This window comes from Pipra filicauda, unplaced genomic scaffold (assembly GCF_003945595.2).
Source record: "Pipra filicauda isolate LSUMZ 115617 unplaced genomic scaffold, ASM394559v2 scaffold495_size435866_pilon, whole genome shotgun sequence".
NCBI classification, from domain to species: domain Eukaryota; kingdom Metazoa; phylum Chordata; class Aves; order Passeriformes; family Pipridae; genus Pipra; species Pipra filicauda.
The window spans coordinates 338357-365244 of NW_024104637.1; the positions used below are offsets into that span (position 1 = coordinate 338357).

Sequence of the window (26888 nt, forward strand, 5' to 3'; positions counted from 1 at the left end):
ACACTTTCACTGAGCCCAGTGCTATCCTCCTTTCACAGCTGGATCGCTTCTTTACCCCAAACCCATTCTTAGTTATTGCTTATGCATTGGAAAAGCAATTATTTTTGTGCTCTTCTTCCCATTGAGTGTCTGCTCTTGTGACACGCTCAGAATTCTTATGTGAGTTCTTGATCTTTTTTCCCAAGTGGAAGAAATGTCACCAGATTTAGTCAGTCCAACCCTTCCCCTTGAGAAATTCTCATTTGTCTCTGTTGCTTTCTCTTAAAGTCTGATTGTACCATCTGATTCCTGCACAGGCATCAGAGATGTCCCATAACAGGAGTATCAACCTGCCAAATGTGTTGATACCCCAAATGCAATAATCTTAATAACTGAGGCAACTTGTAGACTGTCCCTGCAGCAATGATGCAGAGCTGTTCTGACCATGCATTCCTTTAAGGAATGGATCCATCCTGGCCTTCCTCCATTCCAAACAAGGTCAAGAAAAGCCTCATGTGGAGAGAGTTGCACCTCTTAGGATGAGGTGATTTGACAGATGCCAAGTGATGGAGGCACAGAGAGCTGAAAGGAAAAAGCAAAGTGAGGCAATACAATCTGCTCTAAGGGAGCTGTGATGTCCTGGAGTCACCTGAGTAAGAAGTGATTCCCTTCGATTTTAAAATTCCTGCAGCTGAGACGACATTGGAACGTGTTCCCCATGAGCCATGCGGGTTGTGCTTTGACCCCTGCTTCGTTTAGGGGCCCTCACGAAAGGAGGAGCTGCCTTTTAATCATCAGATTATTTAAAGTGACCCAGATACAGAGAGCAAGGATTAGATAAATCAGTCCTCAAAAGCCCTCCGGTTTCCTTTCCTCGACATCCTGCTCTAAGCGCATTGGGAACACATTAGCCAAGGAGTATTTCTGTTGAAATTTGCCCCCGTTACCGTCACCACTTCCCATGTCAACACCTGGGAGATGCTGTTGTGACTGCTGGAGCGTTCTTATCCGGGCTATCCATGAGGTTGAAGCAACCCTTGGAGCAGCCCATCCCCAGCCCCGCGCGTGCATTCCCCAAAAGGAGCCGCGAGAGCTCGTGGAACGTCCACGTTCCGTGTCGCCACAAACCCAGGGGAGGATTTAGGTGACTCTCAGGGGAGTGATCAGCTTGTCTCTCTCAGGATGCCCCAGGATTTGCTTTACCAGGGATTGCTCTCCCTGTGGTTTGTGAGGATAATCTTACCTTCGGAATGGAGCCTGTTCTGCAGAGTATTTGCTGTTCCATTATGACAAAAGGCTTTAATTCCACCAACTGGTCTTGCTGCTTTTCTCTCAGTGTATTTAGAGAGGCAGATTTTTAACTGCTGTGTATCATGAGGGGTCACTCAGCTGCAGTTCATCATTGCTAATGTAATAAAGGATCAGGCCCATTATCCGTTCACTGGAGGGGAAAAAAAAAAGGCAAGTAATGCCTTCTGGAGGATTATATGGATTTTGAGAGATGTAAACAAAAAGTAATACATTAAGACCAATGAAAAAAAAAAACCCCAAATATGTCAACCAACAAAGACTGAAAACCAGCTGCAAATATTTATAGTATCTGTCTTATTTTTTTTTGTGAATTTACTTTAAAAGTGCTGTAAGGGGATGATTTAAAAGATTTTAATTTAAACAAAAAATGTGTTTGTTTTTTTTTTTTTTTTCAGCCAATGATGTTTATTCTTAAAACGTATAAACTTTAGGAGGCTGCCCTGGCTCAGCCTTTGGGCCCTCACCTGTGCCTGGTATCAAGGTGGTGTTTCCTTGTGAATCTTCTCTTCCCATTATTCTCCATCAGCTCAGTTTCTGCTACAGGTTCCCTCTTTATAAAAATGCCATTTCCAAGGCCTGGAACATCTTGATTTTTGCCTGGCTCTGTTGTTGCCTTGCTGTTCTTGTGGAGAAAATGGTGATATTTGGAGCTGCTGAAATACAATATTTGTGCTCTTTAAATTCAGCATCTGAGCTGGGAAGTGACTTAGAATCCCACTTCCCAAGAGAGGAGATCTTGTAGCGGGGTCATATACATTGTGCTGCAGTTGGGAGTCCTGGGTGATCTCTCCTGAGTGAACTTACCAAGTTTGTCACACCCCAGACAACATAATATATCCATAGGCTTTATAATTACTGCTGTGGTGTAAGTATAGAGTGGCAAACACTATTTATATATTACTAGGGAATTAGTGGGACAGCTGAAGGGGTGGTACTATTTTCAGTGTAGGCTTCTATGTCACTACATTTAAAAGAAAAAATGAATTATTTATTACGAATTAGTTTTATGATCTGCCATCTCAAACCAGAAAATACCCTTTTCTTTTTTTTTTGTTTTGTTTAACTGTTTGCACCAATAAAGTAGAATCACCAGCCTCCCTAAATTCAGCAATTCTGGCCTTTTTCCTAAATGCTTTTTTTGTCTTTAATCTACGGGACCCTGTGGGCCTCAGCATCTGCCATGTGTGATGGATGCAAGAATTGTCACCTAAATGATTAGCTGCCACTTGTTGGGGGATTTTACAGTAGATTCAGAATCCAGTAGCTCTCCTGTGCCACTTTATTCTGAGCAATTCTGTGCTCACAAATACTCTTTAGTCATAGATGTAGTAAAGGATAGTTTCCTTCTCTCCACCTTTACATCCTCAATTTTGTGCTGCTTCAGCTGTCAGTTCAGCAAAGTGAGCTCTTGATTCAGATATTCCTAATCTTTTTCTCTGGAGTAGCCTTGACTGAGTAGCAAAATGAGACTCCTTAGGCACCTTAAATTTAAATTATCTGAATTTCCCTTTAGCTTGTCTTCACAAGTTTGACAGTTGCATATTTGATTGAATATAAGTACAGATATAACAGTCCAGTTATTTATGAGATATTTTTTTAATGAAAAAGAGTATGGATTATCTGTTTTTTGTGGAAAATATATTCTAGCAGAAAGGAAATGGGAATGTGAATAATTGGAAAAGTTGCTGCTGTGTAAAACTTCTGGCTTTTGATGTAAGCTAACAACAACAACAAAGAGACCTTTAAAAATTAAAGTTGGTACCTCGATCTATCCTTAATTCACCCTTTTATGCAGAGAATCTCTCCTGCTCAGATACAATCCTCTTACGTAGAGTTTATTTATAGCCTGGCTGAAAATAATGCTCTGAGCATCATGCACATCAGAATTCCCAGAACTGTGATATTGGTGATTCTGTCGAGATGGTTGCTCTGAATTTAGCTCGCAGACATTTACTTGTCACACTCATATTTCACTGATAACAATTAATTTATTGCTTGGATCGTTAGAGGCTTTTTGGAAGGTGCCTCTGGGGGTCATCTTGTGTGTCACTGAATAACAATTTAGATCAGGAACTTACTGTTCTGGAAGAGCAGAAAAAAATCCTGAAACAGTTCTTGAAGGCCCCCAAAATGATCATGATCTTACTGCATAAAGCAGTGTTTTACTACATAACCATGAATCACACAGGTTTTATAATACGTATGTGAGCTGTTTTTGAGCAGTAATCTAAGCTTGTCTCGCCCTTGTCTCATTCTTTTTGTCACTATCCCTTCTTTTTGGGTAAGTAGAAATGAGCACTTGTGTGTAAACCATTGGATGAGGTGCCAGTTTTTCTTGTCTGTCCTGGGAACCTCAGTGATCTTCTGATACAGTTTTAAGCAGTTCCTGGAGGCCTTTCAAATAAAATAGGTTTGTGCATCCGGGTTTATATTAACAACTTAAATTTAATCAGAGGGGATGTTGCTATCTCTTATGAATCCTCTTCAAAGAGGCAAAATGCAGAGATGCTGTTTCTCTTTTTTCTCTTTTTTCCTTATCAGTATGAATATGTATATATGGACATAATGTATGTAGATACTGTAGGTATATGGATACTGAAGTCTGATAATTCAGCACTGCATACAAAGAGGAACCCAAGTTCCTTGAAAGCCTACCATGGAATAAAGCTCCACCAAGCTACAGAACTGCATGATTTTCTCAATGTTCTAATAATCCCTCTGCTCCTTCAGCCTGTGTTCTTCATTAGGGCTCGGGCAAAATTTAATGATACAAACTCTGAGTCATAGATAGAGTTGCCAATTTGCATTAATAGCTTGAAGAATCATTGAGAGCTACTCATTTTCTCCAATTAGCCACTAAATCAGTGAATGTAGTGGAAAGAAGGGGGTATGAAATATACTCTGTTTAGTGATAATTTCTCATTCTGACTTTATATTATAGCAGTAAACATCTTGCAGTTCACATTTGGGAGGATAATGAAATCGGAGTACTCTGTCCTCACTACAAATACTCTGATGAACCCATTGTTTGGAAGTGAATGTTACATATCATTACACAATTAATTTCAGTTTTTCAGAAGATGCAAAGAATGTAAGCACACAAATGTAACATGATTGCCCATTACAATTCACTTCTCCTTTTCCAGGTCACAGTCAATATTTTTACTTTAATTCTGGACTGTATTTTTGCAGTACAGGGCTGTAAACGGAAGGGAAATTTATTGAAGTAATAATTCCCCACCCCTGGCCCAATAAACCCTCTCTGTACCACTCCACATGCTGAGAGGAGAGGTCAGTCTCCCTTGCTGTACTTCCATGCAGAATCACTAATCCATAACAAATGTCGTGGATTTGGTGGAAAACACTTTGGGAAAGTGAAACAAAAGCCAAGGGAAAACATGTTTCGTTCAGTTTGGAGGGATCTGGGATCCCCAGCTTTGAAGAATCTCTGGAAACAGAACAGAGAAGTCAAGTGTTGGCAATATAGCTCTTGGAAACTAAGTGATGAGGAACTGGGAAAAAGGGATTTTAAACTGACCGGAGGAAAGGAAACTTCAGGAACGATCTGCTTTTGTGTGGGCATTCCCATTCAGCCACAGGGCTGTCTGGTAGAGGCAGACACTTGCTGTGTAGGAGACAGACAGACAGACAGACTGACACATCCCAGAAGCCAGGCAGACTGGGAGGATGCACGGGACTCCTGGGGTCCAGTGGCCAGGTGAGAAGGAAGAGCTCCAGCAGGGCTAACAGGCAATCCCACTGGGCACAGCTCTGCCCTGGAGGGCAGGCATGTTGGGAATCCTAAAATAGGAGTTCTCTGGCCGAGGGCCAGAGGAGTGTTGAGGTCAGGGACGCTGCAATTAGAAGCTCTGAAACCAGAGCTTCACTGAAAGCAGCCTGAGAAAGCAGACTTTTTTCCAGCATATTGGTAGCTTTGCGTGCAGATCTTCCCATGTTGTTGTAATTCCCAAAATGAGCTGGATTTCAAGGAAATATATACAGTAGTTTTAGACTATAATTAAAGCCTGAAGAGAAAAAAAAAAAAGATACTGTGATCTTATGTGGAAGAATTTCCTCACCCCTGATTGCTGCAGTTTCAGGTGTGATTCTAGCACAGGTATGATATGATGGGCACTCCTCTGGATCTCTGCATGGAAAAACATTTAGTACTTCTTGGTGCTAAACCGTCATGAAGTCACATATATCCATTGTTTATGGTCTCCTAATCCGGGATTTATAGTCCTAATTCTGTTCCAGAACCTGGGACTTGATTAAAAAAAAAAAAAATACGTTCTTCAAAGCTTTTAAGCAAATTGATTTACTCTGGCTTGAAAATGATCACATTCCCCCAATTTATATTAGTTGGCGTGATCCTTGTAATATGCAGTGCTAGAAGGACTTTACAAATGACATGTATTACGTGTAGAAAATGAGACTTTAATATTAAAAAGCTGATGAGGCGGGTGGAAAATTACTCTTAGTTCTACCTAATAGGTTGCCATGTTGTTTCTTTCCGGAGTGGGAAGGAAAAAGGCCACAGTGAGCCAACTGGGTTACCTGCAGGTTCCTCTGTGTTTTCTGCACAAGTGCAGTGGAAAAGAACCCAATGTGTTCCCAGTTCCCACTGCCAACTCGTGCCTGTGCCTGGCGAGCCCCTGCACCTTCCCAGTTCCACTGGGAACGGCGTTCCCACATTTTCTGCAGCGAGGGCATCTCCTCTTACTCCCTCTCTGTTAAAGAGCTGTCGGAGGAGCAGCCAGACCAGCACTCCCTGACTCACCTGCTCCTGCCCCAGGGTGGCCATGGAAGAGCCTGTCTCTGTGTGCATCCAGTTTGCTGCCTGGTTCGAGCAGGGATCTGGGAGGAGGGACTGACCTTCCTGTTGAGAGGCTTTTCTTGATGTCCAACCCGAATTTTCCCTCCAGCAACCTTGTAAACGTTGTGCTTTTTCATTTTAGTCGTCATGATCAGGCAGAACAGACCTTTACCCTTCTCTTTAAGGACCGTTATCTTGTTTTCCTTGTTTGCCCTTTACAGGCAGAACACCACCAATTATTAGGCTTTTCTCAAAGAAAAATACCTTCCTTGGGGAGATAGATTTTTGTGCCAGTGCGGGGATTGCCTTTATTATCTGCGGCATGAGCTCCTTGACCAGTGATGCTTTGGAAGACCACTGTGACCTTCAGGTCCTTTCCTACAGAATTCTTCTCTAACTCATCAGTCCCCATGTGCATAGTTTATTTTTCCTGCAGTAGCAGAGAAACTTGTATTTGTCCTTACTAAATGAATTCTCCAGGGTTGCAGGAACCTTTCAAATGATGGTCCTGTGGTGCACTTGTAGAACATGTTGTCTGTGACTATAAGAAGAGGATTCTGTTCCCTCCTCGGAGTCATTTCTGAGAATATTGGATAATAACTGATTCCTGTGCAAAGCCGCTCAAAAGACACCCCCCAGTCTTGGCATTGAACTGCTGTTAACTGTTCTCTGGGTGCCATTTTTTAATTCTGTGCCCCAAGATTGTCGATGGAAACATCGGAATATTATGCAAAGCAGTATTAAAAGACTTGCTACAACATATATGACATATATCATACATGACAACCACAACATAAATGATGTTTATTGCCTGAACAATCTTCTACATTTGTAAACGCAGAGGGGGGTTGTAAAGACATCAGTTCTACAATCTCTGTGTTATCTAGTGACTGAAAAATGAGATTTCATTTCATTAGGAAATTACTGGAATGTTTGCACAGCAGGTTTTTTAGAAGGAGCAATATTGGCTTCTCTGAAACGAGGTTGTTAGTTATCACTGCATTAATTCTGACCCCATGTGTGAATGTACAAAGCCTATCATTCAGTGTGACACCACACCAGATAATAAAATAAGTTACAAATAAATTGCATGCTCGAGGTCTGGTTTAGGGTTTGTTTTATCTAAAAGTGCCAATCTAAGGCAGAAGAATGTTTTCAGAAGTGTAGGTGATTATGTCCTCTCATGTTACTCAGTTATCTACAGAATATTGAAGATTTTTATAAGCTCTTTTGAGCAATCCTAAAATCTCTTAGAAAAAAATTATTAATCAGGCAGGCAGCTCACTTCCATGCTTTTGTTTTGTCAGGATTTTGTAGGTAATAAATTGAAATTGTTTGCATTAAAATATTTTAATGGGAAGAAAGGACTTGAATTTCTAATGAATTTGCCTGAATCAAAGTAGGTTGATTAACTTAAAAAGAATTTTTTTAATTACTGTTTTATCCGAAGCAAATTCTTTTAATAACTTTAGAACGTTTTAATGTATGTTCTTAATTAAATGAGAGATGAACCTGCTGTACGGTCAGAAACGCAGTGGTTCCTTTGCAAGGCTGAGTTCCTTTGTGGTGGGTGATTTGCCATGTTTTATGTATTACAGAATTTGATGTAGGATGTTAAGGCTTTGCCGTCTCTGCCGAGCTTGTCAGGAGGTATGGACTTCACGGGCTCCAGGGGATGACGTCTTTGCTCAAGTAAATGTAATAAGTGGAGGAAACTCTTGCTTTCCTGTCAGCTTTCATAAAACCTTCTAGGCAGCTTTGCAGTCCCTGAGCACTATCAGCAAGGAATAGCTGTATTAATAATTACTGCGGCCATCGCTTCCGTAAAATACGTGTCAGGAGAAAATGAGTGAGAAAGCGCGTAGAGTTCCGTGGGTTTCAATGGCATTAAATGTTACCATCTAAAGTTACAAATGCAGAGTTGTTCTGTTACACACTTAGAGTGTTTCAGTTGAAAAAAAAGCCACAAATGCATTTTGAACCGTGTGTTTCTTTGTGGTTTGTTATAGTCGGTGTATTCCCCTTTCCTGAACAGAATATTTTCTCCTGTGTTCTTCCTAGAATGGCTTTACTCCTTTGTACATGGCAGCTCAAGAGAACCACATTGAGGTGGTGAAGTATCTCCTGGAGAATGGAGCCAACCAAAGCACAGCTACTGAGGTGAGGGGGGTTTTCTTGTCTCATATTTTTCTTTGCCTTTATATTCAGATTGATTAAAGTCAAGACTGTGTGGGCTGTGTCTAAAAGGGCGTCTGTGTGGTGTAAAATGGTATAAAACCAATTGATATCAACAGGTAGTTGTTAAAAAGCTTCCTTTTAGGATCATAGAATTGTTTAGGTTTGAAAAGATCTCTAAGACCATCAAGTCCAACCATAAACTCAGCGCAGGGTCTTGGGATTTTAGATGAGCTCAGGAGTGATGAGTGGAGGAGGTTCCCTGTGGTGCTGGGCTCACAGAACCATTTGGGAGGTCACTTAGTCCAACCTCCTGCTGCTCTTTCCCCAAGTTCCTCTGGTTCTGAAGCTCATCTGGGACTTAGTGTAACCTGTGAGTATTCATTACTGTCTGTGAACAGTGTAAGCTGGAATTCAAATGGCTGACAGGGATCACATCCATGAGCTCAGCAGGCCATGTGCTGTTTTCTCCATGGAAACTTTATTTCTACTGCTGGACCACGTGGGTGTCAAGGCAGAAAAGAGGATGTTAATTGGGGTTCTGGTTTGTAAACCTGCAGTGACTTCAGTGCAAGCAGAGCAGCCGCTGAAGTTGGAGAGATGAGACTCCATCTCAGGAGGAACTGAAGCACAGTAATTAAAGAAGGATTTAAGGGCAATGGGGAAAACATGGGGACTGTGCTCATTCTGTTCCTTCCTCTTGCTCTCTTTCTGCCAAGTGTTCTTTTATTCCAAGCCAAGGGGATGAGTGAACAGGCTCTGTGCTGCAAAGTGTGTCACCTTCCTGTTTGTGCCATGTGAAGTAGCAATGGGAAAGTTCCTTTCCACTCACAGGTTTTCCTCATGTTTCTTACTTTTCCCCAGTCTGTCCAGAAACGTTGCCATTCTGGGTTGACCCCACGGGTGGATGAGTTTGAAATGCTGGTGCATTTATGCTCCCTCTCCTTCCCTTGGAAGAGAACTGTCAGCATTACCAGCTGTTTCACTGTCCCCTCTCTCAGTGGACACTACCATTTGGTGACAGCTCCTGAAATAATCCTCTCTGAGGTGATCACGTTACATGCCAGCTTTCTGAAGGATGAAATCCCGTGGGATTGCCAGGCAACGTGGCAGAAACACTCCTTGTGAGGGAGGTGAGGGGAACTGGGGCTCTCCAGGAGCTCACAGTCACCTGCTGGCAGCCTTTCTCCCAGTGACTTTGTTGGCTGGGATAATCGGGTGCACTTGGAAATTCAGTCAGTTTACAGGCATTGTGAGGCTGAGGTGGTTATAATTCATGTGAAGAAGTCACTATATAGTGTGACTTCATAAAAAAAGGCAGAGGGGAGGAAAGAAATAAAATATCCCCACTCTGAACCTGATTCCAGGTTTGTCTGCTGCCATGAGAAAGGTCAGTTCTCACTTCGTAGTTTGGAAGGTAAAGGCTGTTGACATCCTTCTTGCAGGCCTAGGTCACTTTTAGGTTCAGGTCTTGCTGAGGTGATGGTTTCCATGATTCTGTGACTGTTCCTGAGCCACCATCTGTTTCCACACGTTCCCAGAGTTCATCTCGTGAACAGGATGAAGAAATGGCACATGACAAATGCCACTGGAATACATGGAGAAGGAGCTCCTCATGGCAGGCCAGGAAATGAAAATCCTTCTCCGAACTCCGGTCGGCCGTGCTTTCCAGAAGCAATAGGAGAGGGAATGCAGAAAGAGTGGTGTCCTTTTAGAGAAGGATGGACGATGAAATGGTGCAAATCAAATGGATGATCTTGTCTTTGAAGCTTTGACACTTGCACTGCCTTTGAATGCGTTTCGTTTCCTCCCAGGCTTACATACGTAGGGATACAAAAGGAGGGTAAGGATGAGCTCAGTTTCACAGGGCCTCTAATCCAGGATTTGTTCTCATGTTCCCAGAGGCGAAAGGCAAATGCATTAAGCCATTTCAACACCTTATGTAGCCCCAATCTCAGAATTATCTTTACAGTTCAGCTGTTTCATCAGCTGTTCACCTCTTTTTAATTCCCTGCACAGAATTTAATCTCTGTTACAGGCAGAAACCACGGCAGTATCACTGTTACAACACACACCTACCCGCCGTTCAACACAGAAGTTATTAGATTACTAAGGGGAAAAATGGCTTTGGCAATTCCTCAGATGTTTCTTTCAGCATATGTCAGCTCTTGTTCCTTCCTAACTTGGCCTTTATTATCTTACCCTCTTTCCATATTCCTGTTCCAAAGCATTTCTGTCCCGTCTCTCATGTGGTTACAGCACACCTGTGCTTGGGGAGAGTGCGTGACCAGAGCGAGGTTCGGTTTCAAATCAGAATGAAATATTTGGGAGCAGGCAGTACTTCAGCCAGGAGGAGCAGGCTGTGATCATGGGATGCGTTTTAAAAGCACTGGCCAGCCCAAGCATGTGTGGAGGAGCAAGACAATTTGAAACTAATTTTAAAACAGGGCTAAAACTAGGAGTTTCAAGCAGGGATATTTTTCTTTGTTTTTCCAAAAGATACAAATAATCTGGTATTTTTCTCCTTCGAATTAGAATAAATTCCTAAACATGGTCGAGCTTTCTTGACTCAAGGTCCACATGTAACTTGGAAGGGGAACAGCAGCAAATGTGTCCAAAGATACTCTTTCTTTTCACAAACAGACTCCCTGTATATTTTTCACATCTAGTTTGTTCAGTGCTCACTAAATTTAGCAAAAAATTGCTGAAAATATGCTTTGTGGCCTGTTTTAAGGTGGGAAGCAATAAAGAGAGATGCTGTAGAATGACGCTTTGCTTGCGCTTGAGTTTAAAAAAAAAAAGACCAAAGGGGGAAAAGATGTTCGAAAGCATTTGAAACGTTTGAAAGCCTTTTGAAGACGTTTGAAAAGGGTTAAAATGTTGTGCTGCTGATGGGGACGGAGGTGCAGAGGTGGGAAACAGCTGGCAAGGAGCGTCTCAGATACCTGCGTGCCAGCGAGTCACGGAAGCTCCGCATCCTCCGTCTTACCGAGCGCGCCTTGGCTTCCTCTCCCCCCAGGACGGCTTCACTCCTCTGGCTGTGGCGCTGCAGCAGGGGCACAACCAGGCGGTGGCCATCCTGCTGGAGAACGACACCAAGGGCAAGGTGAGGCTGCCGGCCCTGCACATCGCCGCCAGGAAGGACGACACCAAGTCGGCGGCGCTGCTGCTGCAGAATGACCACAACGCCGACGTGCAGTCCAAGGTAATGCGGCGCGGCCGGGCAGGTAACGGGGTGGGCGGCCCCTGGGATCCCTTCATCCCAGCTGTCAAAGGTAACTTCGGTATGGAGAGACGTGTTCCTCCACCGCTACCACCAGCAGGATATTTAATTTTGCAGTAATTCCGACCTGCTCATTATTTTTTTTTTTTTTTAAACTTTTGAGTCACACCTCCCATTTCTTTGGTAACCAGCTTTTTCCATGTTATTTGTAAACCAGAAGGCACTGGAATGGAGGCAGGATCGCTGCTTCCCTGTGGGTTTATTGCCCATGGGAGTATGGGTTGTGTTTAAAGTTAATGCATGCTCGAATGGCTTTTCCCATAATTAACAGCATAACTCATTTCAAAAAAAAGCAACATAGTTCTTCGTTTTGCGGCCAGTCTTTAATATTGTTCCTCTTTTTCCCAAACCACGCTGCATCAGATGATGGTGAATAGGACGACTGAGGTACCGAGATAAACAATTTTTAATTACTCTTTCTGTTACTTATGATTATTTTCTCTGCTCTGTGGCCATATTTCTTTATTATTTAGCACTGAAAGCGAGGATACGGCTCTTTCTTTAATACATAGAAATTTGGGACTTGGCAAACCTATTTTTATTCATCCTTTGTCTTAGAATTTCTTTTTATTTGTGTCACTAGTGAAGGACACTGTTGAGAATTCACATCAGTTCAAAGAAGTCTGAAGCGAGTAATGGAGCTAAGAGGATAAAGATGCTTTTTTAGCTTAGTTTCATTAATTATGAAAATGCACTCACTTGGCTTAACTAAATCAAGGTGTCTGGCTCAGCCGGAATAATAGTAAAATTAATTTTCCATCTTTTCCAATGATAAATGTAATCAAATTCCCCAAGGTAAAAGCAGGGCATCTGCTTATTTTTACCCTTGTTCTCATTATGATCTTTTCCGTAAAGTTCTGCAAAGCTCTAAGGGATAGCACACAATCAGAATTTACCTGCGGTAAATAATACATTTCTCACATGGCTTTTGGAAATACCAACTCTCCAAACACTTCCACTAAAAAATCGTGGCTCCGATTGGCTTGAACGGGGATTTCTCCCCGAAAGATTAATATCGAAATTAGGAGAAAAGAATGATTTCCGAGAATGCAGTTGGTATTTGAAAGCCTGCTTTTTGAATAATGGAGTTTTTCCTGTCAGAGCAGGGAATGAATTATGAATGGGTGCACCCATGGGAAAGCACTTCCCACTTGGTGTGTGCACACACATGAGCAGGTTGCCGGGAGGCAGCCGGTGATGCGAGTTGAAGGGTGGCAGCTTCTCTTGGCATCTGACCCACCCACGGGAATGTTCCTCGCTGTGGTGAACGTGGAAGTGTTGCTGCAGTGCCTGCTGAAGGGGGGCAACACGTGCCTACATTCCTTTGTTCCATGACTAGTCTAAAATGGTGGTTTGTCCACTGAAAGGAATAAAACGTGCCCTAGTGAAGAAGCCAGAAGTATTTCTCTCTTTCTGTAACTATCAGTGAGATCCAATCAAATCAGTGTAAAGCTCTTCAGGGAAACCTCAAAAGCAAGGCCCTTTCTACTTGAATTAGTTATGAGGCTGAAAGCTTGTTCTGTGTCCTACTTTCTGAAAATTTAATCTTTTTATCTGTTGTTGTCAAACGATTTTGTATGTTGTAGCTGGAGCTGGTTTCACCTTCTAGTGTTCTAAACTCAATAAGTAAATTGTTTTTGTTTCTCATTTATAGATGGCAAAGTTTCTTCAGATCCTTTGTGATCCAAATCATACATAAACTTAAATAATTATGATTCTTTCACTGTGCTACTAAGTTTCTCATGTGAACCAAATTCTTGAATTACATTTTGAATAATTACTGCTTTGAAAAAAAAAAGGGAAAAAAACCCAGAGGGAAATATGTTGTCCCTGTTTCTAAGAGCAGTAAAATAAGAGACCAGCAACTTTGTGGATGTTTATCCAAACCCAGTAAACAGATGCAGCCCACAAGATCCATGTTGCTTCCAGTTTGTAATAAGGAAACTTCCTTTATTTTCTTCAAGAATGGCTAATACATTAATATTTTCTAAGATGAAAGCTACTTTCTGGCCGCAGATGCAAAAGACTAAGTTGGAGAATGAAAGACTGAAGTACTTCTGATAACCTTTAGCATGAAAACTGCCCTGAAAACACTGTGCTTATAATATAGGTGAACTAGGTAAAATGGACACCATACATTTGTTTGCCAGCAGGTTTAAAATCAAGCTGTAGTTGAGTTGATGATCTTGTATAAACTGAGTTGTGTAACAAGGGCTGTTTCCCTCTGCAGAGTGGCTTTACACCTTTGCACATCGCCGCACACTACGGGAACGTCAACGTGGCCACGCTGCTGCTGAACCGAGGAGCTGCAGTCGACTTCACGGCGAGGGTACGGACTCTTTCCTTGATCTTCTCACTTGGAGTGGCCTGAAAGTGGGCTGATCTTTTGTGTAACTCTTAGTCGAGGGCTGAGTTAAGAGAGGAGCAAAGTAAGGCTGAAATACTGTTGTGGTCAAAGTTGTCTTTTTTTGCAGTAATTTTTAAAGGTTGTCTCCGTGCAATGCATCAGAGGCCTTGGGAGTTGTGTAGTGACCAGAATTCCCAGCTGGAGGAAATAGGCTCCTTTGACCAGCTTTAGAAAGCTGATACTCTCCTAATGTGTCAACTGACTTCAGCTTTTCTGTCTGTTAGACATACTCTGGAAACAGGTGTAGGATTGATTGGCTGTTCCCAGTATCCAGCATTCACTATACTACTTTAATTTGGTGTTTTCACATATGAAACATATTTTGAAAACGGTAAGCAGGGTATATTGCCCTTATATAAACTCTTTTGTGGTAAACGACTGCAGAGCTACCTACCACAGTCCTTTTGCTGTTGCATATTATGTGGTTGGAAGTACAGCATCTGGTGTGCCCTGGATACCTCTGGTAACCTCAGCCTGGCTCCTGGATCACACATCTGCTGTTTAATTTTGCCAGACACACTTGGAATTACTTTAGGGTTCTGCCTTCCACACTGTCTTCCTTCCATATCCAACCTGGAGTAGCTGCTGATAGAACCTCTTGCCTCACCCAAAGCGTCCTCAAGGACTCTCAGCCTGCACAGGGCCCTGCCCCTGACACGTTTGTGTACTCTGTGTGCGTTGCAGTGATTCAGAGGCATCAGTGTTTTGTGACTATTGACTCCTCGGGACTCTGGTGTGTGTTTTTGTGTGTCTGACCCCAGGACTGCCATGTTTGCTGCTTGGGCAGATGCGCTGCTTCGTTTATTCGAGGGCCCCAAAACAACGAAGAGAAGAGCCTTGCTTAGAAAAGGAATTACTAACTCTAGCTTGTATGGTGTGTGCCCAGCTCTGATGCTCAACTACGTTTTCGTTTCTTCTCTACGATGTGATGGTCTCATTTGTTGTGATCCGATCCCAAACTCCACCCCCATTAACACACCTCCAAAATCCATCCGGCTCATGCTTTGTTCTTTTCATGGTGTAGAATGGAATCACCCCCCTGCATGTGGCTTCCAAAAGGGGAAACACAAACATGGTGAAGCTCTTGTTGGATCGCGGAGGGCAGATCGATGCCAAAACCAGGGTGAGTCTTTCTGTTCCCTGAATATGATATTATCCCTCCTTGGGAGCGGACTGGGATTTTTTTGCTTGCTCGCCTTTTTTTTTTTTTTTTTCTGTGTTTGTTTTATGTAGACTGTTTTCTATGCTATCAGACTAAAGAACAGCAGGTGTTGGTGATAGTAGGAGGCAGAAGTACTATTTCCTTTAGTCTCCTGAATAATCTGCCTGTATCATATAAGAAAAAGCTGATGAAACTGCTCTTTTTTAGGTAATAAACCTGTTAGCTGGTCCAATTTCATGTGCCACACGTGTGATGCATAGCTGTGGGGAAGCAGAGGGTTTGGGTTCAGCTAAACCTGACTCCTAAATGTCCCTGCCAGTCCCTGTGGAAACTTCTTCAGTGGGCTCAGTCCCTTTTTATTTGAGAGGCAATGCTGGGAACAGGTAACTTTCCCTGTGCCAGCAGCCACTCGCCCTTCCCCAGACAAACCATGGAGAATTAGGTGACTCTCACTGGCTTCCTCCTCCCAGCTGTGCTATTTGCAATGCCACATCATCACTCTGCTCTTTATTTATGGCTGATTTCACAGTCTTTCAGGACAAAAGAAAAACCCATAATTTTTTATGGGCAGGGTTAATTGTTTGAAATGGGATTTTGGAGTCGCCTGGGAAAACGTGGTCTTTTATTCAGACTGAATTGCACAGGGTTTGCTCTTGAGAGCTGCTGGTTTTTAAATACTTAGTCTGTAATATTGTATTTTGAAATAATAGGGGGTGTTTAGAATACAGAATTTAGAGCTGGACATGGGTTTTTGTTTAATAAAGTAGAGGATGTAACAGTCAGGTACCCTTGGGGTTCATTCAACCTCTGCAGTTACTTATTAATTACATCAACCGTGTGTTGCTTCATAAGCTAAGAAAATAATCACTGTTGTTGTCTAACTGTATGTGATTATGATTTCAATTTCTGATTATTTGTGAAATGATATCTTTCTTGCTATTTTTTTTTTATTTTTTTATTTTTTAAAAACTACTACTGATGGAAAAAGTTGCCTCTCATGCAGGTGTGCAGTAAATCATCCCTGGTCAAATCTTCCACAATAAGTGCCTAAAATCTCATGGTAAAGAGACCTAAAATGGTAATAATACACTGCAGGCAGATATTGCACATGCTCCCAAGCATGTCATACAGAAACAGTCCATCTGGCCTGTGGAATGGCAGCATTGAATTCACCTATTTCCTGTTCACTATTTAGATACTTGTTTTAGACAAGTTGACAGAGGTGACTGTAAGGGATGTTTTGGATTTTAAGAGGTCAGGGTGTGTTCCCTTCCCTGCTCATCCCCAAAGGTTGATGCACAGTTGCGAATGAATCCGAAAGAACGGGATTTGCCCGATGTGGGCGGAAGGGCCTAATTTTAGAGGCTTCTCATTGTCTTGGCTCCCTGCCCTTTGTCAGCTGCTCAGAATGTCAGCACAAAGATATCCGTGAAAACCCATAAAGGTATCCTAAAGCACCCTTATCCCAGTTCCCACAGGCTCCACAGCTTCCTCCTGCTCAGAGGCACGCGGTCGGCGGCGTGTGCTCCACAGTGGGGAAGATTCCAGCGCTTTGGTTTTGCTGTCCGTGTCTTTGTGCCAGCTGTTTATACTGTCTCGGTGTCTCTCTCTTCTCCCTGTGCCGTGTCCACATGCCCTGTGTGCTTGGCTTTGGCCACGAATCCGTGGGGTGTTGAGGAGGCAGGTGATGTGCTGCATGTGCTTTGTACGTGGAAGGCCAGACCACGGGTACTAACACGCTTGCCTTCCCTCCTGCCTTTCCTCTTCTTCCCAGGAACACCTGCATTCTTCCAGTAGGTCAGAATCCCTGGAAAACAGTGGCACTAAATATCCACTGTCAAGTTCTCAGGCTCTGTACCACATCAAAATAGGCTCTTTTTGGTTAAAAAAATCCTCACTGCTTTCATTCCGTTTATTTTTAACTCGCTTTGTTGCATCCGATGCTGCATAAACTGAGATGCAAAAACTTACTTTAATGGATTTTAGGTGAGTGTCAGCACTTCAATTTTGCGAGGTTAATCTGTGAAAGCTTTTTTATGTATGAAAATGTTCCACTGGAATGATTCATTAGGATCCCCTGTGCTGTCTAAAAATATGAATTAAAATGTATGTTCTTCAAAGGGAATAAATGATGCACGTGTCCTGCTGTTCCCTAGTTAATGTGGCATGTAAAGCCCTGCTTTCTGCAGGAATTAGTACTTTTAATTTCTATACATTTCATAGTGCATTTGCTGAAGTTTTATGGCATTTCTCATTAGAACATAAAGATGTAGAATCGCTAGGAAATCTCCTTGCCACAATTACATATTTTAAAATAATATTTTACTTAATTTTTTGGGCAAGTTTTACAGTTTTTTTTCTTCAACTAAGTACTAACTATGTTTTTTAAATGTGGAATTCAATTTCTCTTTTAAATTATATCCAAAGTGAAAATGTAAACTCCATTCCCCAATATATTAAGAGGATACTTTTATCTGATAGAGATAGTAATTTAATATTATATAATAATAATAATACGTATTCTTATAACAATAGATAATTATTATATGACAATAAAATAACATTATAGCACATACTACATGAAATCTTGCATACATTTGTGCTACTTCCATTTACATACAAGCCTTATCTGGGGTTTTGTTCACTAAGTAATTAATGAGCAAAATTTCTTAGACTAAAATATTTCAAATGTTCCTCAAACCTATATTCTCTACGTGTTTACCTGAGTAAAAATTTCAGTGACGTAATTTAATTTAGAATTTTAATATTTGACCAAACTTCTGACCTGTTCAACTTCTGGTGGTGGATCAGTGGAGCTTGGGGTCGGAAGGAGTTGGTGTGCAGAAACTTGCTCTCTGAAAGATGGTGGAAATTTGAATTTATGATTAATTTGATGTCATGTGGTCAAAAGTAACGTGGCAATTACCAATTCACACTTCGAGGTAAGGAAAACATTTACAGCCTTCCTGGAAAAGGATTGTTACAGGGAGAATTATTGTAAGCATTTAAAAACTGAGCAATTCCAGCATGGCCAAAATAAGTGTATTTCTGTTAAATAAAGAATCCTCATATAATGGCATAGTAAAAATAAGGACATGTGGGATATTGAAGTGTTCCTGACTCTTAAAAGATTTTAGGAATATTCTTTCTGAATGCAGGTTTTGCAGTATCTCTGTTTTTATCATCTCTCTCTATAAATTGTATAGGGAAAGGAGAGAACAAGAAAGGCTTTTTTAGGTTCTGTATTTTTTTTATTATGCTTTTAAAATACAGTGTTATTCACAGGGCTTTGTCAACTTACTGGAATTTCCATTTTTGTGGGAGCATGCAAACACCCTTGGAAAGGGGGGAGGGAACACGTTCACCTGTCTCAGCTGCTGAAGCTGCCACACATTTTGTGTTCTTGCTGTTCAGTCTTGCCAACGTGGAAATTAGATTTTTCTTGCTCTGGGGACTTCTGGACTCTCCTCTTGCAGGCTTTCACCCAGAATATTTACATTTGGGGGAAAATCCCGGACTGAAATGGTCTTGGAAGGGGAAGCTTATTGTGTGGGGAAGTAACGGTGTTGTGTGCCCGGAGCGTGGCAGCTGGAGCTGGAGCGGGAGGAGTCGTGGTGATGGTGGGAGAAGGTCTGGTGCACCATTTGGGTTGGAGAAGGGCCACGGGAAAGAAAGGAGGCTCAGCTGGAGCTGAAAGAAGTGGCAGGTCAGTCATGGAGATGTGCAATACCAGTGGGAAAAGAGAGGGAAGGAAACTGTGGGCGGCAGAACTCAGATGTGTTTGGTTTGGATTGGGTTTTTTTTTTTGTGGGGGATGTGCTCCAGACACCCCTTAATGCTCACCCTGGGAACCTGTTGAGATTTATTTGTAGTAATATCGCCTTTTGTAGATCTGCATCGTGAAAAAATAGGCACAGCTCTGTTATTTCCACATGGGAGTGGTAACAGTTGGAGCAGGATGCTGGCCCTGCCTTGGCACCGTGCTCTGTTTACAGCGATTTTTTTTTTCCTGCAGTAAAGCTGCTGTGACATTTTCTCCTCGTCTTCACACACACACGGAGCACTAATAATTCAGTTTTTGCTGTTCCTAAAGCAATGTCAGATTATAAATATCTCATCACAATGCAGATATTTGCTATAAAAAATTCAGTGGCTTCATATAATGTTTACGAGTGTGTAGGAAGGGGTGTTGTCCGGGTTGTCTAAGCAAGTTATGTAGATAATGACTTTTATTTAGAATTCTTTATGTTAATGCCTTATTACTCAAGCAAGTGCATGGTATGTTTTTGCTGTATTTTTAAGATTTGTACTTCGAATGGCAGACCTGGAGGAATACTTTACAGCGTGTTTAATTATGCCAAGAGCTTAGAGCAGGAGGGAGAGTCGCCTCGTTCATTTTTAAAGAGATGAGGTTTAGTCGTAATGAAAAACGAACAAATTAAAAGCCCTTTATTTGTCGAGAAAATTTAGACAATTTTGCGCGTTTGACACATGGAATACTAAAATTTTACTTCACCCTTACAAAAATAGGATGATGCAGCTGCAGTTTGGAAGAATTCTTTGCTAATTTGGCCTTTGACACTCATGTCTATTAGCAGTCTGTGGTCGAATGAGCACTGAATGGGAGCAACTGTCCTGTGAGGATGCTGCCCACATCATTTCCCATTAAAAAACCCTCAGAAGCACAGCTTCTTTTTGTCACAGTCTCTCTGGTAAGCTGAAGGGAAAGCATTTGTGGAATAACCCAATAATTTATCTTCCCAGGCCCTGCAGTTAGGCGTCACGCTTGGAATTCAGAATTAATTTTGCAGGTTAAAAGATGGCCAGTGATTGATTTTCAAGGGGGGAAGAAAACCCCAAAAGTTTACTTTGTATTTTGGGAGTCATTTGAGAGGAAATTAGGATTGATGGACTTGCATGGCTTCCATACACAGGGATTGTAGTGCCATTTCTATTGGTGACATTGCAGAGCGGGAGAGAGGAAAGTACCAGGTGTGACACTAGCAGAACACCAGGTGCAGGATGTCACTGGGGAGATGAAAAGATAAATACTGGACTTCTCAAAACACACAGTTGCTGAATTTCTTGTCTCTGGGCATGACAGCCTTTGTGTTTATGGGATATCCGTTGTCTGTGCTTCGGAGTCTCCGTCCCTTTGACTCGGCGTTGCGTGTCCTGTCAAATGATGTGCTGGATGTTATGGCCACTGGGTGCTCTTGAATTAGCAAAGCAATGATTTAAAAAGTGCTTATGCAGAATCCTGCCATCCCCTTCAGAGCACTGAAGCTCATTGCAAACAGATAATGGCACAGGCAGGATTGATTTGGTCCACTGGTGTGTCTCGTGATGTTGGCTCATGTCAGCTTGTCCTTGGTGTATCCTGCATTAATTCTTCTGCTGCAACAGCTTTCTCCTTGCTATTTTCCTCACCCTTGAAGAAAGCACAGAAGCAAAAGTAGAATTTAAAGTCTTAAATATACAATAATCTTAAAATACACGTGCTGTTTTCCCCAGGGCAGGGAAGGAGGGTTCTGTGGGAAGTCTGCAAAGAAGCTGTGCCAGGATAGTATAGGATAGGTAACAAATTTTTTTGTCTCTGCTTTTAAAGGGAATTGTAGATCAGAACAGAGGAGAAATCATGTTTTTTAATGATTTAGTTCTTTTTGGTTTATTTAGACTTTCTTGCAGAGTGGATGTGTTTTTTAGCTTGTATTTTTCTTCTTTTTCTCCCTCTGGGGATTTGTCCTGCTTTTTTTAAGGATTCACACAATTCTACTTTTCTTTTGCTGTTTTATTAAATAGAATAACATCAAAGCCACCATGCAGATAAGGAAAGTGAACCTCCCACATTGATTAAAAATGCAGAGCACAAGAGGCCAGAAACTGGAAAGAAATAACTTCTCTAGAAGTGCTTTTGGGATATTTTCTCACCTTAGTAATGCCAATGGGAATTACCTGTACGATCCCTCTGGCAGTGAGATGATAATATACCTCAGTTGTGCATATAAAGACTTGGTTTAGGGGACTCTGAAGTTTCAGTGAATAAAATACCAATTAAGCGAGTTACACCCAATTCTTTACCCCAACCCCACCTGCTAAGTGCTGAAAGCTGTGAATTCTGGTTTTGGGTTTGATGTTGCATCTCTTGGAATTCACTGTGAAGCTTCCATGGGATTTAGGCATGCCTGTGAGATAGTGAGCACTGAGACACACTTCACTCCTGTCATATATCTCTGGAAAAAGGAGATAAGGGAGGAAAATTTTTCTACCTCATATTTACTCTGTTTTTCTGCATGAAGTCCAAACTGCAGCAGAAGTACCCAGAATTCATTTGTCCATTTAAGTATTTCATCCACACATCTTTGGATACCGCTGCTGTCATCATTAGCCTGAACAAGTCTTGTGGTACAGGATGGTTTTCTGCAATGGAAAAAAGTATTGTGGAGTTGGTGGTCTCCCAGTAATTTTAGAAAAGAATCGTCAGGTCTTTCATCACCCTCAGTCTCAGAAATGAAAATTTTAGTTTTGTTTGTTTTTCTCTTTTTTTTTTCCTCCGTTTTCAAATCTTCTTTCTCCTGCTGCCTGTTTAAAAACAGAAGAAAATTCTAGAGCAGATTTTCTAGCGTGAACATTTCCCATTTCATCCCTCCATCAAAGGCAATCCAAAGGACAAGAGGTTGATTAATGGAGCATCCTTGGCCCAGCAGGCATTATCCAGGGAGGCAATGCAGAGGAGAGGGAGGGGAGGAGGCAGGGCGAGCTCACATTATCCTCTGATAAAAGATTTCAACACACAAGGCTTTAAGCACTCTAAGGCTTCTCTCCAACAGTAACCTTAGAGTGTCCTTCACTGGTGCAAGGAAGAACAGAGATGGAACTTCATGTTTTGGAACCAGCTTCAGTTAGGACTTGAAAAAGGAGCTTTTCCACACGTGTACGGGGCTGCGTTCCTGGAAGGGTCTTCCCCAGGGTGGCAGGATGGGCAGTTGGGGATTTGCTCATTGGTTTTCCCTCCTTTTGCTTTAAGGATGGACTCACCCCGCTGCACTGTGCTGCAAGGAGTGGACATGACCAGGTTGTGGAGCTGCTCCTGGAGCGAGGTGCCCCTCTGCTCGCACGGACCAAGGTGTGTGTGTGTGTCCTGTTAGACCCTGGGAACACCTCTGTGTGTCTTATTGGAATATGTGAGCACCTCTGTGTAACTTCCCACAGGATTTTCAGTGTCACTGAAAGGACAAGGAAGGAGACAGGAACATTTCTGCCCTCCCAAAGGAAATGCGTTAATGGATAGAATGATCCAAAATTAGGTTTTTTACATAATTAGGGACTATCCTTTCCGAATTGATGAGAAGTATGCACTTCTTTACCCTGCTCTGTAATACCAGACTAAACACATGATATGGAGTGCTACTGCCAGCACTTCAGTTGTACTGCTTCCTGAGCCTTAGGATACACAGGTGGGAGAGCTGGATTGATCACTCCTAAGAGGTGATTCCTGCTACATGTTTTCTGATCCTTTATATGAGATAGCGAGAACCTGTGACTTGCAGCTTCTCCCAATTGTTTTTATTTCAGACTTGGAAAATTATTTCAGTGTGTTCTTACTCGTTTCTGGAAAACACAGATTAATGCACTTCCTACAAATTCCATGCCTTTGATCAAACTAGTGAGAGGAAGACACCTGTTTAACAGCAAACCCCGCTGAGCAGCTCCTCACGACAACAGATAACTTTTCTAATGTGTGCCATGATGTGAGAGTTACTTACAAGTTTACTGTTTTCCTTTGCCACAGAATGGACTGTCTCCCCTGCACATGGCAGCCCAGGGGGACCACGTGGAGTGTGTCAAACACCTGCTGCAGCACAAGGCCCCCGTGGACGACGTGACGCTGGATTACCTGACCGCCCTCCACGTGGCCGCGCACTGCGGCCACTACCGTGTCACCAAACTCCTCCTGGACAAGAGAGCCAACCCCAACGCCCGTGCCCTGGTAAACATGTCCCTCCTGTGCCGTGGAACAAAGCTGGGCAGGGCAGGGGAGTAGCTCTTCTTACCAGCAAGGCCAAGTGAAAAGGTTGTCAGCAAACTCCACAGCCTTAAATAGGTGTAGTGGCAACAGGGGTGTCACAGCTGCTGGTGTGTCATGGAGCACATCCCATGGCAAGTGGCTGTAGTGGCAGGTCTGGAAGCTCTGCAGAGTTCCTAAAGTCAGAGCCAGTTCTGGCTGATGTTGATGTATGCGTTGGTGTTTTACTGATTTAATTCTTCATTTGTCCATACTGTGTGATAAGATACACAGCTAATTTCTAAGCTTTCAGCCAAAGCAGTAAGTTCATTGGCACAGAGAAAAATGTGTTGGAAAGGTAATATTTCTGCATTTATCAAATTATGACATTCCCCTCTATTAGGTGCCCTTTTTCTTTCTTTTCAAAACCAGTTCTGATGCTTACAGGAACCCAGGTATGATTGCTCTCTCACTCACTGTTCAAACCATTGCCCATAATGGAGACAAAAACATCACATTTGGCTCCTGGAACGTTTCAAGAGTCTTTAATCTATCCAAAGCCAGACAAGGTTCCAGTTTTCTCTAATAGGAAATGATAGCTGGATGGGAGTTAAAGTAGCAATATATTACACTCTGTGGTGGAAATTCAGAGTCTGTGAACACTCGAGGTGGTTCAGCATGGCCAGAAATCTGCCATTGCTTGCCCTAGTCAGGGCCCCCACAGAACTTCCCCCTCAGGCTACCTGGATGCCTTCCCCAGCTTCTTGCCCCAGTAGGACCCAGTGTTTTCCCGTGTAGACTGTCTCCCTATCCCTTACTTCCTTGGAACTGACTTTATTGACACCATTTTTCTTGGTCTTTCCATACCCACAAATCCTGTAACCCCTCTTGCTTCCCCTTGTGCTTTGCTTGTTTTGTCTTTCTCAGTGTCGTGTTTACTTGGCTGATCTTTTTTGATGCTGTTTTCATCCTTTTTTTTTTTGTTTTCTTGCTAGTCTCCTGGTTATCTCTAGCTGTACTTTCCTCAGCTACCCACACATACACTTTATATGCTACCCCCCCAAATCTTTTTCCTTCCATGACTAGAAATAAACCTTCTCTCCCCCTCCCTCCCTCCCTGGGAAACATCTGATATGAAAGGAGAACACCCTCGGGCTCCTGCCTCTCTGCTCTCTTCACACCAAACTGTTTTTTCTCCCCTCTCTCTTGTTTCCTCTCCCATCAGGGACTTGTTGCCTCTGGCTTGTTTATAGCGTTTAATACATTAAATGAAGCTCATAATTTCTGTTACTGATACATTTTTTTTTTCTCTTCTCCCCCATCAAACTGTTCCTGACTTAAATAGAAGCAGCAAAATTAAATCAACTCAGTCAGTAAAATTCAGTGCAAATATGGAAAGTTCTGAAACAGTAAAACTCCCTGTGAAATATATAGAGAGATGTTGTGTGGGAGGTAAAATATCAGATGGTTTTGATTCCTTCCTTAGAAATTGGAGAAGCAGTAATAATAATCAGCAGAGTCCTGCGATGGAATAAATACTACAAATAATTAATTTTCAGCTAGATTTAAAAGAAATAATTGTTAATGTTTGCAAAATGCTTTGGGGATGCAAGCACTATGTGTGTTCTTAGCACCTTCAAATCAACTAGTAATTAACATTTCCCTTAACAGAAGCTGCCTGTAGAATAATCTGTCACGTGCCTCTTCCCATGAGCTAAAATTTCCCTGCTAGGGCGTGGTTACTGCTGGTTGATTGTTTAGCAATGCCGATGCTCTTAATTAGAAAATACAGCAATTTTTCAACGTTATCTAGAAAAATGTTACCTGTGCTTTTCACTAAAACATTCACATACTGTGAGTTGTGTTTGCTTAGCTTTAGGCACACACTTAACCTGCACGAACTGTGAGAGTTCATCACCACACCGTGGCTGAAGGGGTGGCTCTTTATTTAAGACACCTCACACAATGCACACACACCCTCTCAGACGTGAATATTATGCCTTAGATTGATGCATAAATATAAAAGTTCATACACGCAGATGCTTCGATTACATGTAAATTGACCAAGTAAGGTGGAATGTGGGAGAAGTGCTCTGTTGTCTCTCAGTTTAAATGGCTTTAAAGTGAAAGAGAGTAGGTTTAGATTAGATGTTAGGAAAAAAAATATCTTCCCTGTGAGGGTGGTGAGGCCCTACCACAGGTTGCTCAGAGAAGCTGGGGCTGCCCTATCCCTGGAAGTGTCTAAGGCCAGGTTGGATGGGGCTTGGAGCAACCTGGGCTAGTGGGAGGTGTCCCTGCCAGTGGTTGGAACAGGATGAACTTTAAAGTCCCTTCCAACACAAACCATTTGGGGATTCTGCGATTCTCCTAGAGAGGTATAGAAAATGCTTCATAAAGGCACTAATTCCAAAGTAATCACTATAATCTGTTAATATTTCCCTTTTGGTAGGCACTCTTGGGAAGCACTGTAAGCCCTCCTTAATGGACACATGTGTTCTCCCTGGGGAACCACATGCAGACATGTGCACACATACACCTGGAAGTCAGGATGGGCATATCTGTATTTGGGCTTTGGAGGTAGAAGCTCACTTGGTCTCCACTGCCCTGAGAAGAGCACAGCAGCACTGCTTTGTTCTGCCTCAGACGCTGGGAGATGTCTGTAATTCATCTGTAACCTGTCGTGCTTAGAGAGCAGTCGCTTCTGGTACTCTAACCCTTCTGCTCCCGGCGTGCCGGCGCGGAGCTGTGTGGGAAGTGTAGCTGCATGTTTCCGACTAACATGACTGTCTTTCGCACAGAATGGTTTTACTCCACTGCACATTGCCTGCAAGAAAAATCGCATCAAAGTCATGGAACTCCTGGTGAAATATGGGGCTTCAATCCAGGCTATAACAGAGGTAGAAAAAATGTTTCGTGTCCTGAAGAAACATTCCATCTCTCTCGCCCTTTTTTTTTTTTTTTGGATTTTTGTTTTTTTTTTTTTTTTTTTTTGCCCCTCTCTCTCTCTCTCCTGTCACACCTCACTTGTGTTTTATTTAAACAAAGAAGCCCCTTCCCTACACCCGTGCAGGGGAGTAAAACTGCTCTTGCTTTGTTTCGCAGTCGGGCCTCACACCAATACACGTGGCTGCATTTATGGGCCACTTGAACATAGTCCTCCTTCTGCTGCAGAACGGAGCCTCTCCCGATGTCACTAACATTGTGAGTATGGCTTTGACTAGAATCATCCCTGTAGTACCTCCAGACAGTCTCTGGCCTATCATGGAGCTCAACCAAAGGTCACATTTTAATGATATTTTAGGACTTCATTGCATTTTAGGAGAAATTAATCTCTTGGTGCAGAGGGGGAAATGGTGACTGTATGTGGTATTATAAGCCATCTGTGGTTTCATGTGTTCTCCAGCAGTGCTTGAGTAGGTAAAGTTTTCCTTAGAAACGGACAAAGCTTACCAAATACATCCAAAATGGATTATAGGCCAAATCCCACAAAGCCTGTGTTTCTATTCTTAAGGGTGAAAATTGACTCCAAATGGCTGTAATTTCTGCCTGAGTAGCTTTGCTGGCTGCCATGAAATTGTGTCATTTCTGTCACTGGAAGGGCACAAAAATGCTTAAAACCCAACAAATGAAGAAAAAGTAGATCTGTGAAAATCAAGATGTTCCTCTTGGACAGGAAAGTCCATGAAGTGGTGATTAAATCTAGAAAATGTGACCTTTGGGAGGTAACACAAAACGCAGAACCTGACTTAC

General features: G+C 42.4%; 1 protein-coding gene across 34 annotated transcripts in view; it reads left to right on the forward strand.

Annotated features, from left to right (window-relative positions):
- ANK2 (ankyrin 2) overlaps positions 1-26888 on the forward strand; it is a 261559-nt gene that overhangs the window by 169509 nt on the left and 65162 nt on the right. For 29 of the 34 annotated variants that reach the window (XM_039386600.1, XM_039386605.1, XM_039386612.1 and 26 more), the window contains 9 exons: positions 8168-8266; positions 11301-11486; positions 11928-11951; positions 13795-13893; positions 14996-15094; positions 22161-22259; positions 22926-23123; positions 25937-26035; positions 26241-26339. In XM_039386600.1, the coding sequence (XP_039242534.1) occupies positions 8168-8266; positions 11301-11486; positions 11928-11951; positions 13795-13893; positions 14996-15094; positions 22161-22259; positions 22926-23123; positions 25937-26035; positions 26241-26339 (1002 nt within the window). The remainder of the gene's footprint in view (positions 1-8167; positions 8267-11300; positions 11487-11927; positions 11952-13794; positions 13894-14995; positions 15095-22160; positions 22260-22925; positions 23124-25936; positions 26036-26240; positions 26340-26888) is intronic. The other 5 variants (XM_039386598.1, XM_039386628.1, XM_039386610.1 and 2 more) reach the window with 1 other exon arrangement.